Genomic DNA, 16,981 nt, shown 5'->3' with positions numbered 1-16,981 from the left:
TCCTATCTCACTGCTTCATCACATGCCTTAATCACATCACATCCTCTTGCTTCATCTTCAGCCAACAGTGGCCTTACCCTAACCCTGCCTAACATTAACCCCTCTATATCAGTTTGCAATGGTACCCTGTTGGCCAGCAGCACCAGAGGCTCCAACAGCTCCGGTTTAGAAATCCCATCCTTGATGATCCACATGTTTGTGCCAAAGACATGAAAGAAGTGAAACTGCAGCTGTCAGTTCGATAAGTGACTTGTAGTGCTAAGTGGTTTGATTGGTCAGTAAGACAAGAAAAGTGCTATATAAATGCAATCCATTTACCATAAACGCTGTACAGTAAGTGTGGAGTGATCATGTGGACCATTAGCTGTGCAATACTCTCCTTTTTGTGAAAGTCCATGATCTCCTGTGGGGAGGAAAGGTTATTAAATCAAAAAAAGCCTGCTGACTACCGTTTTTAAAAATGTCAGAATACATCCATTCACAGATGCTGAATAATGGACAGCACAGATGTATTTCAGGGGAGATATTGACTTTTCAAATTTCTGAAACTAAGATTAGATTATAAGAAAAATAATGTGTTAAAGATCCTCAAAAGTGCAGTTTAAGGAAGCTCTCATAGCATTTATAACATAAAGACAAACTAAGTTACCGTTAACTGTGGTGAAATTTTAGATTAAAATATTGAAGGGAAATTTGACCCCATTATCCTTCACGGGACGAAAACCAATCATTAGAGAGCCATTACATGGATATCTAATGCTGCTTTGGGGGAGAAGGAGCAGGGAAGACGTAAATGAGTTTGTGCACACTAATAGGCTAAGGGTAATCATTTTGATTTGCATGCTTTTAGGAATTTGGAAAAATAATGAGATAAGCTATTAAATGAAAGAATATACACAGAAGCAATGCTCCCCAAACAAAAATAATATATTAAACAAAAATCAATTAAATTTTGGCAAGACATGATAAGAGAAAAATTAAACCAATCCCCTTTATCAAAGCCAGACGTCATTGCAATTACGAGACTTAGAAGATGGAAATGAAGCCCAGTCAGGAATGTTATTGAAAATGAGTATCGGGGTTTGTATCGTCCAAATGCCAATGTTCTCCTACAACAACTTGAAGAAGACTTTTAAGGACACAAACTATTAATATGTAAAAAAAAAAGTATGAAAGGCATGACGCCCTGCAGCATATGCATCAGAATAATACTTAACCATCCGAGTCACTGGGAAACACATGGCTGTTCTCTGTAATTACGGTAATAAACAACGAGGCCCAAGATTGCAGCTTGTCTGTTGAAGAGGCTGATAGTTAAATTAAATGTAAAGACTGCTTTTGGTTTTACCCGATACACAGTATTTGAACACTGATACACCGCAACAGTGGGTTTCAAATCAAACATTCAAGGTCTGCTTTAAGTGCAGACTTTCAGCTTCATTCTAGGAGTTTAATAAAAAAAAAAAAATTGGAACAGACTGTTGAGGAAATAAAGTTATTTTTATACCTAGCCTCCCATTTTCAGAGGCTCAGAAGTAACTGGACTAGCTAACATATCAGGATTGTTTTTAATGCTTAAATGAAAATCCTTTGCAGTCACTGATTGCTACCTTTGGTTGCTGCTTGCTTGTTAGTCTTGGAATTGCCTGTGGGTAACTGAAAAACATCCTCTGTTGAGCTTAGATCAGGTGACAGTCTCGGCCATTGAAGAATATCACATCTTTGCCTTGAGAAACTCTTGGGTTGCTTTTACACTCTGCTTTGGGTCATTATCCATGTGTGCTGTGAGGCACGTTTGGTTGAGTCTCATCAGTGAGTATAGTCCTGTACACGTCACAATTCATCCTGCTTCTTCTATCAGCAATCACCTCATCAGTAATTACTACTGACCCAGTTCCAAAAGCACCTACATGCTCATGCTATAATGCTGCCTTCACCAGTTTTGACAGATAATGTCGAAGGCTTTGGATCATGAGCCGTTTCTCTCCTTTGCTGCACTTTTCTCTGTCCATCCTTCTGGCACAAGATCATATTGGTTCCTGTCTAAAGAATTATTTTCCAGTAATGTGCAGGCTCGTTCAGATATTTTCTGGCAGAGTCTAATCTGACCTCTTATTCTTTAGTGTAACCAGTGGTTTGCACCTTGCAACCCTCTGTATTTACGTCAAAGGAGCTTGCAAAGAAAAGCGTCTGGACTTCTTTAAGTTTCAAGTAACTTAAAGAAGTCCAGACGCTTTTCTTTGCAAGCTCCTTTGACTACGATGACCTGGATGACTGAGAACCTTCACAGACCTCTGTATTTACATCAATAAAGGTGTCTCTTGACTGTAGTCTTCGCCTACCTCCTCAAGACTGCTCATTTGATTGGATATTGTGAAGTTGTTTCATTTAACGGTGGGAATAATTCTGCTATCACTCACTCACTCTTCTGCTGATCAGTGTTTTCCTTCTTTTTAAGAACGATTCTAAATCTGTCTTGCATCAATATCTCTTTGGGCCTCATACAGAGAGTTCCAGTGAAAGGTCCAAAACTTCAAGCTCAACGCTTGGCATTAACTCTAGATCTTTTATCTACTTAATTTATCAGTTAATTGCTCATCAGTTAATTATCCGATTACTTCTGAACCTTGGAAAATGATATATGCAAAACAAGGACTGCTGAAAGTCTCCACTTTAATCGTATCCCGCTTGATCAGTGTGGTGATGTGCAGAGGCAAAACTACAAAAATTATATATTTGTCTAAAAGCTTCCTTTTTTGGACTAAAATCAAAAAAGAGAAAAAGGGAACGCGTTTAAAGGACTGCTGAGAGGCAATTAGCACTCAAGCACAGATTTTTGTCTTAAGATACTGATAAAATTTTAGAGTCATTCAGTGTGTCATTAATTTGTGAACTTTGGGGTTTAGACAAAGTACTTAATTACCTGCTTTCATTACCACAAGGATTCTTGGAATTTGCGTGTGGATGGACTCTGGTATGCATTTTAGACAGAACCGGGTTAAACGAATATGATTTATGCAGAAAAAACACGTTTGTGTGTTTGTTGACACTTTTGTGTCAACTTTTATTTTGTCTAAAATTTTAAAATGCATAATTTTTCTTATTTTTGTTGTTGAAAAACATTTCAGAAATACTGCTTTTATAGAAGGTACTTTCAACTAATGTAAATGTCTGGGTGATAATTGATCTGTCATGTCAGATAAAATAGTTGCATTTGGTCTCGCTGAAGGTTAAAAACACAATGTTTACCCATTTATTTGAACCTTTAAAGTTTAAAGCTCTGAAGATAATACTTGACACTGCAGAGTAAGTAACATCAGCGACCTGTCAGATGTATTGAAATCCCAGAGCCACCTGCTGCCACCTCAAGACGGGACAGTACAGCAAGGACGCTACAGCTGCTGTTCTTCTTCTTTGTCATGAAGGCACATCTCACGCTGATACAGTGTATTTCATTTCAATCAGTGATCGCAGCTCTGCCAGTTACTGCCTCTGTCAAGTAGTATACAAACAGAACTGGGCCTGTGTCATTGGATCCCCAATTCTGCCTTCCTTTGGTTCTTATATATCTTATAACAGTGATATATACGTTTACTATTAGTTGTGGTATTTTTCTGTTATTACGAATGAGTCTGGGAGACATCAATAACCAATTCAGACAGTGTACCATTCGTGTATTACTGCAACTTTCTAATTAAGTATAGCTGACCTTAAGAACACTTTGGATGCATTCAAAGTGTATAAGCTGAAGGTCATCAGTGCTCATTGTAGCGCCAGACTGGTTCTAAAACCTGCAGACTAGTGTGAAATACATGGCCTGTTTTCGACTGGGTGAAAAAGATTCACTGCAAAGAATAGAATAGCCTCCTTTTGTCATATCACCCATCAACCTATTTCCTTTCTTTTTTCCAGCTCGTTCAGTCCTTCCTAGTTTAATTTGCTCCTTAAATCACCTCCCGCTGCCTCTCCTCTCTCTTCCTCTCCAATCTCTGGATGTTTATTCGTTTATGAGAGGAGGTTGGAAACAGCAGGTGCGAGGCCTGCACAAAACACCAGAGAAGTGATTGAATTTGGTGTGGGCAGTAAATTGTGTGGACATATGCGCACAGCACAGCGTGGAGATGGGCACCGGGCAGCGTGGATGCATATCTCTGTCTGGCTGTATTGCTGACAGGGCGCAGAAACCGCAGAGTAGGGGTGCCAGGCGGCATCAGAGAGCGAGTGAGCGAAAGAGACTGAGGATTGGGACCTGACATAGTTTCAGAGTCTCTGTCACTATAATCTGACTCTTAAATTGTCGTGGATGTTTTCTGCCATGTTGCAGAAAGAGAAGAAGAGAGCTGAATGTGGTTTTGGGGAAGTAAAGAGGAGTGAGAGCATTAGGACTGTCAAGCAAACCTTCAAGTGTATTCAGGAAAATGTTCTCCACAGTCCTGAGCCCGATTCTTTCCACGGCCCCACAGGACGCCTCCCCAGGCTGAGCTAATTGATCAGATTACAAACCTTTGCTTCTTTCGCTCTAATTAGCATTAGTGCGCCGTCAACTAAATAGGTCGGGAGCAGGTCTCGGTCCTCGACTCTTGCAAGCGATTAAGATCTTTCGCCACAGCGGTGACTATGGTCATAACTTCATTAATGACTTGGATGACTTTTTCCAACTCTGCTGGTCGCAGTCCCCCTGGGGAAGTTATGTCTGAAATTTGCTTCCCTGCAGCATAACGATCTTTGACTAGATTTAGCAGGCTTCTAGTTTTACTTTGTAGCTGTTTAGATGTATGCCAACCGTATTGGTTTTGATTAATCATGTTTGTTATCGTGATCATCCTCTCACTGATAACTATGGTGTTAGAAACTATCATTTTCATCAGCAGAAGCATGGCTGTAATCATTCTGATTTCTCCAGTGATTATCATTAGAGACATTCTCATCTTCCTCAACATCTACATCTCTGTAATTGTCTTCCTCCTCCCCATCTGTAACACTATATGCTCTTCCTCCCTCACATTTATCACTGTCTGAGTTCCCACCCAGTCTCTCTTTACGGTTATGGCCATATGCACATATTCTGGTCTTTTCTGTAATTGCTAGTTTGGATTTAAAGCTTCTTTATGAATGCTAAGCTGTGCAAAACACTGCCTACCACTGCGAGCGAGCCATTTATCCTATAAACCAAGCTAGATTAAACAAATTTGGTCTCAGTTTGTCCACACTGCATATGCTACACTGCAGACTGGAACCTGACGTGCTTCCCATTTAAATGAATCTAATAGCTGTGAGTGCTTGCATGTACGTTGGACAAGATGTTGCTCTCACAATTCATTTCACACTTCGTTAGCAAGTGAAATTGTTGGTTGGATATACAGTATAGGAGGGAAGATCAATATATTACAGTCAGGTATTAGCGCTGCAGTCAGACACGGGCATCGGGGTTCGACAGATTGTGTAAACACCATTTTAGAAACACAATACGAAGGGCAGTGCTATGCCTCACAGCACACATACACACACTTACATATAGCTTCCTGGGAAATAACACCCAGAAATTCACAGACACACACACACACACAGACTTTCAGTCTTTCAGTCCCTCAGTAATTTGAATGGAGTAAATCATGATTGTGTTTGGGAAGGAGATTGATGGCCAGGCTCAATGGTTTGGCCACCCATTCTATTTAGAACAGCGGGTCAGTCGGCCAGTTACGGATCCAACCTCTATTGTTGCCACCTGACATCTCTATTCATCATCACAGTCTGCATCCTGCCGCTGCTGTCTCAAGGCACAAACTGCTTTGTGTGCATGTTGCAGGAAATGTGGCAAAAAGATGTATGTACTCAGATGCTTTTGATGTATTAAAATGAATAACGGTGCAAATAACTCGCCCTTTAATGACTTGGGGTGTATTAGAACTGCACGGGAGAGTTTAGCGCTTCATTGTAATGTAGCATGTATGGAATACATGCTATTTTATTATCTGCCCCTTTTGTTGCTTGCCTAATACATTTTGTAATTTAGGTTTTGTAAAGAAAAAATAATATTATTATATAACTTTTACAATAATGTGATGCTTATATTTTGAATGATCAGATTTAGCTCACTGGAGATATTCTTGTTTTCTTTCGTTTATAGGTTTTTAACTGATTTTCCAGACAATTTAGTCTTTTTATTTATATTGCAGAATGGAACTGTAATTTGAATAGGAGTATGCCTCAAAAGTAACACATCACATCAGTGTTTTGTAATTTATTATGTATTTTTTATTACATTTGACATAATATTTAGGTTTATATTGAAAATTGTGTCCAGTGTTGAATTGAAGTTCATTTTTTGGGGGGATAAGATGGACGAAAGGAGACAGGAAAGTAGAGAGACGGGGATGATACAGGAATTGGTCTGGGATGGATTCAAACCCAAGCTTTAAGCTTAAAGGCTGCCCAGTCATCGTATTACAGCAGCTGCTCGTGGAGTTATTTCAACACTTTTTCAAACATGTTCAAATTTAGTAATAAAATATTTCAGGCTTTGCAGGGGTTCCTTCTTTAACATCAAAACCATTTTAAAAACAATGTGAGCATTGCCCAGTAGACTTCTGGCGGGTGTGCCCACTAAAGGTCTGCTCACCTGCTGGTTAAGGTTTGAGTTAGGCTTGCAGTGTATGTCATTACATGTCTGCCCGTGCCTTGTTAAGTGATAACCTATAATTTAGTGTCTGGAAAATAGTGCGTCATTGTTATGATGTTATGATGTTGGGTTAGTGGCAGCTTCCACGAATCCACCCAGCTACATACGAGTGTTGCACATTGTTTCCTTCCTCCGGCAGTTGACAAACAGACTCATCACTGCTGGTGTGACCAAAAAATTGAATTTGAGTGTAATGAGATCTCTAACAAGTTGAGCTGATTTTATAAACTCACTCAAATGACGCCAACACTGAAGCACATTTTACTTTGGATGTGTTAATAGACACTTTTAGGGAGTTTGGAAATATTGAAGTCTTAAACATTTACAATTTTTTGCTGTGTTCTTGCATGTTTGATTATATTCTCCTACGTTTTTGTTCATTTATTTGTGATGCAGAGTCACTATTCATAGAGCTATAGTTATTCATAACATTTCCTGTTTTTTCATTGTTTTCATTTTATACTGCTATGCAGTTTCTGTGTAAATGTCCCGACTTATTCCCTGTGACAGAGAGCAGTGTGTTTAAAAGAGAATCTGTGCAGCTAGATGTTTTACTGAAGACTGCTTACACTTACTTACTTCAAGTTGCCCTTGTTTTTAACAGTTTCCACTAGCAACCTAAGCTGAGCTGCTAATGTTTTTATATAGTTGCAGTTTTGAGGAGGAGGTAACAACATAGCCCGAAGTATCGGTAGAAATCTGCATATGTACTCACCGTAGTAAAGAGCACAACTTCTTGACACACAAGCTTTAAGTGGGTAGTAGAAGTGTGGACAGGGTATGCAGTGAAGTATAAAGATTTCATGACAGCCAAGATTGTGTCTTCTTCACCTAAAAAAGACATGACACTGTGAAAGAACTGTGTGTTGAGTGTCTGGCCTCTTTTTGCCCCGTGTTACTCATAACCAGGTAGGACATTTCCCATCTGCAGTTGTACCAGTCATGTTTCTGATGCTTCATTTTCTGTCAGCTGGCTCGATCAGAGTTTTATTTCAGGGTGAACTCCCTTTCTCAGTCCCCGAAAAGAAGGAAGTGAGAGGGAGGAGAGAGAATCCTCCAAGGTCACTTTTGGTGTCTCTCCATTGGAGTCAGTGAGTTCCTGACAAGCCAGAGACAGGTTCAATTTCTCGCTGACTGTCAGGAGCTCCCTGTTTTTTAAATGCCTGTGAGACAGATATAAGCAGAGGAAGATGTTGCCTGACTTTTCAGTATTATCTGAGGGGCATTCTTTTCTCCAGCCTTATCTCTCTGTCAGTAATGGGCCTTCAGTGATTCCTGCCAGATATCTGCTACGGATGGACTGGTAGGCTGGCAGATAGAGCAAAGCTTTCCCAGATACTGTAGATCTAGAATGGGCTGTTTTTCCACGCGTTCCTGCCCCTCGGTGATTGGTAAAGCCTGGTGACCGGCAGTTTGACAGGCACCGCACCTCTGCTTCTTAGTAAAGTAGAGGAGGGGAAAACAAGAGTGAGAGGAATGAATGATCTGAGGCGATGGAAGTGTTGCATGGTGAACTATCTTTGACCACCTCCTCAATCAAAAGTACAGAAAAAAAAAAGGCATCTTCTTTTTGCCAGGTGTGATGAGGACATACATCACAGAGCTTTGATGTGACAGATCGTGGACGTCTTCATCTGGCCCTCCTGGCTCTGAGCTTGTTGCTGCTTTTATTGTTTTGTGGAACAACCCACTGAAGGGTAGGATGCCATGTCAAAACTGTTTTTAGAGTCTTTGACGCTAAAGAGGAATGGAAACTTCAAAGACAGCAAACTGTGTGTGCCTGCGTGAGTGCAAGAGTGACCTAAACAATGCTGCCCTGCTGTTGACAAATTAATGATAAATTAATTGCCTGGTGAACATGTGAACTTACAGTCTTCAAATTCTCTACAGCAGGGGTGTCAAACTCAAATACACAGTGGGCCAAAATTCAAAACTGGAACAAAGTCGCGGGCTAACGTTAATATTTATTGAAATATGCACGTTAGAGAGGCCCCTTCACTGTCCACTTTTAAATCACGTCTTCAAACCCACTTTTATTCCTTGGCTTTTAACCTCAGTGAGACTTAGTTTCTCTTTTAATTGAAGTAGTTATTTAATTAATGATTTCACTCTTCTTTTATTTGGTTTTTATTTATATCTCATGTAATTTTATTTTACAGTTCCAATGTACAGCACTTTGTGTCAGCTGTGGTTGTTTTTTAAGTGCTTTATAAATAAAGTTGTTGATGATGATGATGAAATATATTTATTCCTCCAGATATAAGAATGAATCTTTTCTTATGGACTCAAACACGTTTTGCTGAAAAACTGAATATGGAACAAGCAAAGCTTAATACTAAACAATATATATATTAGCTGTATGATACCAGTAGGCCAGCTCTAATAGTAATTTGGTATGGCTTCGCGGGCCAAATGTAATTAGTCTGCGGGCCAAATTTGGCCCACGGGCCAGAGTTTGACACCTATGCTCTACAGGATAACCCCAACCCCCCCAAAAAGCAGTTTATCCGCCTTACAGGCTCTGAGTTAACTCTACAACTCTTCGTTTTACTTCACTATGACCGATTACTATTTGGGGAATTAGGGAGGAAATGCAGAGGGGTGGAGTGGAAGGGCTGATAAGAGAGTTGAAAGCAGCAGTGGGGAATGGAGTGGTACCAATAGGCAGGACTCCTGCTGTCTCCTCTTTAGGGAGATCCCTACTAGTGCTGTCCCTACTGCAGTGTAAGGACAGGCTCAGCCAGGGGTCTTTGAAGTACTGCTCTCTTATTATATGGATGAACTCCTTTGTGCTACTATTATATATGCAACGCACCATATCGGAAGACAGCTCCCATCCTTCAAAAAAAAAACTACAAATCTCTGCAGAGCCCAGCCGGCCGTGCAGAAAGGGTAAAGCTGTGAGGGACTGAGAGATTCTCAACATCATCGCTGTAGTGCTTTTATATTTTCAGATGTCGAGAGACACAGAACCGGCCTCTAATCAAAACACTCATTATAAAAAAGCTTTGGACTGCGTTTTGCTCCTGCGGTGGATGAGATTGGGTTATCATTGGCACTTAGCTTGATCGCGATTTCATGCTATGTAAACTACCAGCTGCTGCAAGAAGAAACAGAATGCAACATGGAGATATCATGCCAAGTTGGTGTTAACCCCTCTTCAGCTCTGACACCGCAGCTGACATCTGTGTGTGTGTGTGTGTGTGTGTGTGTGACAACTCATTTGACTGGTTTAGTGATTTCATCCAATCAAAGCCGTCCCTACGAAGGAAGAAAAGAAATCAATTAAAATAAGATAAACATTAATACAGATTAATACATGCCAAAAAACAAGTGAGCATCTGCTGCAATCGCAGTGGAAAGTTGTCTTACATCCATCTGACTGATGTCGTTAATTATATGATTTAGTGCAATTTAGAGTTGTAAGTAACAATTATTTCCATTACTGATGATTTTTTTCTTGAAAATATGATTGCCCATGAAAATAGAGCTGTCACTGATTTTCTTTCTTTGTCTATCCAACAGCCCAAAACACATTCAATGCCTTAATTCTTCACGGCATATATTCAACAAGGTGCTGGAAACATTCTTCTGAGATTTTGGTGCATATTGACACGACAACGTCACACAGTTGCTGCAAATTTATTGGCTCTACATCCATGACGGGACTCTCGCATTCCACCACATCCTAAAGGTGCTCTACTGGACTGAGATCCAGTGACTGTGGAGACCATTTAATAATAATAATAATGGATTGGATTTATATAGCGCTTTTCAAGGCACCCAAAGCGCTTTACAATGCCACTATTCATTCACTCTCACATTCTCACACTGGTGGAGGCAGCTACGGTTGTAGCCACAGCTGCCCTGGGGCAGACTGACAGAAGCGAGGCTACCATATCGCGCCATCGGCCCCTCTGGCCAACACCAGTAGGCGGTAGGGTAAAGTGTCTTGCCCAAGGACACAACGACCAGGACAGAGAGCCCGGGAATCGAACCGGCGACCTTCCGGCACTGAACTTAATTTCATGTCCAAGAAACCAGTTTAAGATGGCACGTTATCCTGCTGGTACTTAGGAGCCCAAGATGTGCCAAGGAAACATTCCCCGCAACATTTCATCACCATTAGCAGCCCGAACCGTTGATACAAAGCAGGATGGATCAACGCTTCCATGTTGTTTAAGCCTAATTCTGACCTAACCATCTACATGCTGCAGTGCAGTCTCATCAAACCAGGCAACATTTTTCCAATCTTCTGTCCAATTTTGTTGAGCCGATATGAATCAAAGCCTCAGTTTCCTGTTCTTAACTGAGAGGAGTTGGACTCGGTGTGGTCTTCTGCTGCCCATCTGCTTCAAAGTTGCACATCTGTGTCCGAGGATGCTCTCCTGCATACCTTGCTTGTAATGAATGGTTGAGTTACTGTTGCCTTCCTATCACATCTTCTCTGACCTCTGACCCCAACAAAAGAACTGCCATTCACTGAATAGTTTCTCTTGTTTGGAAAAGCTGTATAGATGTGAGCCTACCTGAGGATTCCAGTAGTGCAGCAAAGCCATATGCAATCAAGTGTTTGGTAGTCAACTTGCCCCTTTGTGCTGTAGCTGAATAAGTATTTATTTTTACAGTAAAAGTGCTGTTATTACAGTGTGTTTTGATTTTGCTTATACCTTTAATGGCCTTTTAAACACGTTTTGCGTGGCTCTCTGGCTGTGGGGCTATGCAGACTTTAGTGTAAATCACCTGAATACTCCCCTGTGTGGCGTGATCTCAACACAAACTGAATGTTATAACCTTCACGAGGTTGGATTTATTGCCGGGCTGTTGCATTGGATTGCACTAGGTGTACCATTAAAATGGTAATTCAGTGTAAGATGAAAATGACAGTCTTTGCTGTGAATGTTTGAAGCCAAATAGAAGATGTAACAACAGGGTGTGGGGGGGTGTTCTTGATATCCTTGAGTTTTATAAGGGCTCTAAAACAAGTCTGAAACTATTCTATATTCACAACACCAGAAGTATGTTTAATAATTCACCTAGATAGTTTCCTCTCTTTTTTATATCGCTCCATCTCGCTCACTCTCTTTCTTACGACCATTTGCAAGGTCAGTGGGTGCAGAAGGTTGGGCTTTAGTTGTGTTTTTCCGTCGTCACTCCTCAGAGTGGCAGGCTGCGACAGACTTAAATAGGGAGGGAGAGAGAGAGTCTCCGCAAATATAAGATCTGTGCCTGTCGGGGAGCAGCGGCATGCTTGTAGTGCGCTCAGTTTTTAAGTCTTGTTTCTGAGTAATAACTGGGCAATAAACGCCGCCCGGTTGTGTGGAATTTCTATAACGTGCGCAAACCCACAGTGTAAGGGGACGCACTTTTACTCAGAGGCTATTTATTTCCCGGCTGACGTGGGAGCGAGAGAGCGCTGGCTAAACTGTCGGCTGGGCATCTCTGCGCGCCGGGAAGAAGAGGAGAGAAAGCAGCGGCGTTGACCTGCTGGGATTTAAAGACATCCGCGTTATTGTTTGTATTTTCTGTGAGGTCTCAGACTCCGGCTCTCTCTTCTGTGGGTAGACTACACACTCAGTTGCGATGACTGTACTGAATTATCCGCCGGCTGTCTGTAATTTCTCCAGCGAAACCAGCCCCACCGCCACCCGCCCTTAGAATAAAGCTGCTGTAAAGCGAGTCAGCACCGTCGCCGTTGTCTAACAGCTGGGATTTTACACTTTACCATGTCTTGAGACGTGGAAGGGAAGCTGCAAAGATGATGACAGTGAGTATGGATTCGTTTAAATGGCAGTGATGTTGCATCGAGGCTACTTTTAGCTCATCTCCCGGCTTCGGCTTTAATATTGACCGATTATGTGGTACTGAGTAGGGGTCAGCTTGGTCACAGTAGCGGATGACATCCGCGGTGTGATTGTGTGATATCTGGGCGTTTCTGTCACCGCTGTTGCCGGGGGCATCGGGTTCCTCCTGGGACTTTTTTTGGGAACATTACATCATTTGAGTAGCCTATGAATGACTGTGCAAATTGAAGAAACACATGCGGGTTGCCTTTATTTATTTATTTCTTATGACGTGAGTGCTGTCTTGTTCCAGTCGGTGTTTCTGTTTCAATAAACTATATGTTGCCAGATGTAATCGTGCGGCTGCCACGCGTGGAGAAATGTCACTTGGACTGAGCTCGACGCACGCAAAAGACTGGGCGTATGCGATGATGCCCCTTTGGAAACCTAGGGGACGACCGACAGAGTTGTGAGAGTAGTCTTTGGCATAAATTAAAAGGCCAGCCCCCACACCCACCCCGAACACCCAAACGCCCGCCCGGCTGCTGCGGGATGGGGGGGGGGGAATAGGTGCAGCTGTCAATTTGCATGTATTCCCGTATTTTGTTGGCCGAATCCAGCCTATAGTCTGCCTGCGCTCGCTTAATCCCACGGCGGATCAGCTTTAACGGCCCCAGCCTGCCCTCATACAGCGCCTTCCGCCTCTTTCTCTATTATATTTTCTCTAAATACTTTACATGATTAAATTATTTTTAATCGGGCTCCAGTGACCATCGTGTATCGACGCGTTAACGCGCAGACACCCGGCGGTGTTTGGAGGCTACAGGAAATGAGAATTAACACTTGAAGAGAAGGATTGGTGACCGAGATTTTGAAACGCGATCGTAGCTTGGATATAAGCTACTCTGCTTCTGCTTAGCGGTCTTTCCACGCTGGAGAGGAAAGCCCACCCAGTTCCTGAATCTATTTCTTTACTTATAAAGGGTGGCGAAACCAAAACGAAAGCCTGGTGAGGCTTTTCATGAGCAAGCCGGTAAGGTTGTTGTCTTCTGTAAGCTCCTGATAAACTGATCACGAATCCGAAAATACGAATAGCCTTGCTACATTTCCAAGCCTAAATGTTACACTGTGTTTTACAATCTCATAACAGTGAGATGGCGCACTGGGCTGCTAAAAACGGCTCTAATCAATTACTATAGCATTAGCCCACAAGAGCGCAGGTATAGTGTCGTGCGCCCTTAAGTCCTCCCCCTTCATTTGTAAACACAAAGAAGCTCCTGGAGCTTTACATGCCAGGAAACTGATTATGGGATGTTACATGTTGTTAATGTCTGGAAAATTAAACTAATGAGACCTTCTTGTGCTGAACTTGTTCATCACGCATGGAATTAATACTAAATTTGCTCTCCTTCCAGTCAAACTGAAGGTCTCAACACCTCAGTGGCTATGCACTACACAACCAAAGTTTTCTTTCATAACATTGCTCTAACTAGGTAAGAACCACCTGCTGTGCTTCATGACAAAAAATCGTATCTTTTGTGTCCCCACTCGTGTATCTGGTGCAGACAGCATCCCTGCAGCAGCGCCTCTCCTATTCTCTTTGACCTGTTAGTATTTCACGCAGAAATGCAACGTCCTCAGCGGAGGGAGGCTTTATTTTTCTACACCACATCAGCACTTTTTATATCTAGTCTCTAAGATGCTGAGTCACATCCCCCCCCCCCCCACCCCCAGTGTAGATATTTTCTGCATGCCTGGCGTCTGCACAGGTGTGATCCAGTGGCCGTGTCACAAGAAAGCTTTTTGCCATTAAGATAATACTGTGTTAACATTTCTCTCTCATTAGTCTTCTGCAAGAGACAAAACTACTGCAAGTCCTTGTGGTCTAAACCAGTAATCAGCAATCTTCATAATTAATTTCAGCTCATAATGCGGTCGCGTAGGAATGTGTCGTTAATTTCTCTTTGCCCTGGGAGAGATTTTGGTGCGCTTTGCTTTTCATTATGCTTTAAAAATGTTGAGGCTCCATGATAATGTGCTCCTTTAGAGACAAGACGGCTCGGGTCACGTTGAGATTTGTGGACGGCTGTAAACACCGTCGACGTTTTCATTAGCTGGGAACTAATCAGTCAGGTGGCGATTGGGGCGCTGCGGGAGCATCGCAGTCAAGGTTAGAGATCCGCTCCAGACTCATCTGTTCGTGTCACAGTTTGGTGTGTTGTGTACTGACATGTCGTTGTCACTCACTCTCAGCTCCTCGCTGTTTTGTCCCTGTGGAGCTTTGCAGACGTAGGAGGGAATGGCAGCATTTATTATTCTGACATCTTTGGCCGCACAGACTCTGCCTTCGCTGTCTGTGTGTGTCGAGCCATCGAACGCATACACGTTTAACAATGTACAGGAATGTAAAAGGAATGGGATTATCTGTTAGGCAAACAAGCAAGAGTGGGAGAGTCCAGAGCACTGCGAATTTAAGGCGAGAGGAAAACAAGTACAAAAGAGACAGTGACTGCAAAATGTTGTGCAGAAAGGAAGTTCCCTGCAGGACAGGAAGTTTTTGTGGTTGCCCGACTCAAACCACAATCCCGGTGTGACTAATCTAAGTCTACACACTTCCCTAAATTCTTTTTGCCGCCTCCTTTTTTTATGTCATTTCGCTGATTCTGTCAGACCAACAATATGGCCCATGTTCCCCGTACCACATTTTTCTTTAGGGCACTGTCCCCCCAGTCCTAAATCTCTTTCTTTGTCTCTTCTTTTTTCATTACAGGATTATCGGGAGGATGGCATGGACCTGGGGAGTGACGCATCCAGTCGCTCCAGCTCAGAGTCCAACTCCAACAAGGTCACACCTTGCTCCCCTTCTCTTGACCTGGCTACTTTAGAGGACTACAAATCCTCCCCCTCTCTGGACCTGGTTACCTTAGAGGACTATGAGGAAGATGAGGACTACCAAGAGTATAAGAAGAAGGTGATAGAAGAGTGGGAGAGTGAGTATGGAGAGGACTATACCTCTCCACAGCCCTCTGGTGAGGGGGACAGCAGAGAAGGCATAGTGAGTGCTGACAGTGCTGGTGAAGGCTACAGGAAGACAGTGAACAGTCGCAGCCTTGCTGAAGAATTCCAGGATGTCAAGACCATCCCGCCCTTACCGGCCCCCAGCGGACGCACCGCCACGTCATCCGCAGCCGTCCCCGATGAACTGAAGCAAAACGGCAATGTGATTTTGCCTAGGAACAACCAGCCCCAATCTCCTGGCACACCGCAGGCAGGCACGGGGACTCCTAAGTCCAGCCACCGGAGCACCAGTCAAGGCAGGGGGAGTCGCAGCAGTGGCGGAGGCAGCGGTGGAGGTGGTGGAGGAGGAGGAAGTGTGGGGACTGCGGGGATAATGCGAGGATACAGAGAAGAGGAAGGGGTAGAAGAAGAGCCTCTGCCCACCATGGACTGGGCAGCCCTGGAGAGACACCTGGCTGGGCTGCAGTGCAGAGAGCAGGAGAACCATAACCTCAACCAAAACCAGAACCACAACATGGGCAAGACCAACTACACCTCAGTGAGTGTGCAAGGATTTTTCATTTTTGTATGTTATTTTTGGGAGTTAAGATTTTGTCCGCTTTTATCTATGTGTGTCAGAGGTCATCAGACACAGTGCACCGATGGGCAGCTGTAATCCAGCAGTTATCTGTGTCAGACGGACCCAGGAAACATGAGGTCAGGTTAGCTGGAGGAAGGTCGAGAGATTAGCAAGATAATGTAGCGCTAAGCTATGTGGCCCAACTCCCGTCCATTATGGAAGTCTGTACAGCTGGAAGGAAATGAAGTGGGGCAGCAAAGCAACAGGGTTTCAGTTCATCTTACTTCAGATTCAACTGGATGTCCAGGAAGTACACAGATTTAGCTGAGACAACTTTAAAACTACAGATCTACGACTAAGAGTTCATACCGATGAGTCCTGACAGCATTGTAACAACGATTTGTTGCTGACCTTAGAGAGTTACATCTGTCTAACCTCATTTCTACAAGTTCTAAAAAAAAAACAGTTGTGGCCATGTAGTGCTTCTACCAGAAGAGGTCAGTATTGCATTGACATTAAGCAGAGAGGTGCCGTAGGCTTTTCGTGCCTCACCAGCAGCACCAGCAGGAGAGGCTGTCATGATTCACTTACTAATTTATTGCATTACTCAGTTTAAATCACAGTCTCAGCCAGAGCTTCATGGTTTGTTGTCAGTTTATGGGTCCAAAGGGGTGTGACTTTAAAATATTTAGGGTGGGAGTGGGAGAAAATTGTTTAGAGCTGCTAGAGCTCCATCGCCAGTTGTCACAGAGTAAGACTAAGTGAGGGCAAATGAAAAGGCTGGATTGGTGTTCTCTATTGATGTGCAAGCACCAAGGCCTTTTCCCCCAATGCGTACACATAATGGCTGCAACCTAGTGCTATTGTGTGTGTGTCGTGTGTGTTGTGCGTCTTTGTTTGTCTCTCCTGGAGGCCCTCTCTGTCTCCCTGAGGCATGTCAGG

General features: G+C 43.0%; 1 protein-coding gene across 2 annotated transcripts in view; it reads left to right on the top strand.

Annotated features, from left to right (window-relative positions):
- schip1 (schwannomin interacting protein 1) overlaps positions 1-16,981 on the top strand; it is a 275,998-nt gene that overhangs the window by 214,870 nt on the left and 44,147 nt on the right. For both annotated transcript variants that reach the window (XM_085184870.1, XM_085184869.1), the window contains exon 9: positions 15,233-16,018. In XM_085184870.1, coding sequence (XP_085040996.1) covers positions 15,233-16,018 — 786 coding nt within the window. The remainder of the gene's footprint in view (positions 1-15,232; positions 16,019-16,981) is intronic.

The sequence above is a fragment of the Neolamprologus multifasciatus genome, chromosome 14 (assembly GCF_963576455.1).
Source record: "Neolamprologus multifasciatus chromosome 14, fNeoMul1.2, whole genome shotgun sequence".
NCBI lineage: Eukaryota > Metazoa > Chordata > Actinopteri > Cichliformes > Cichlidae > Neolamprologus > Neolamprologus multifasciatus.
This window is presented reverse-complemented; position numbering and strand designations above follow the sequence as displayed.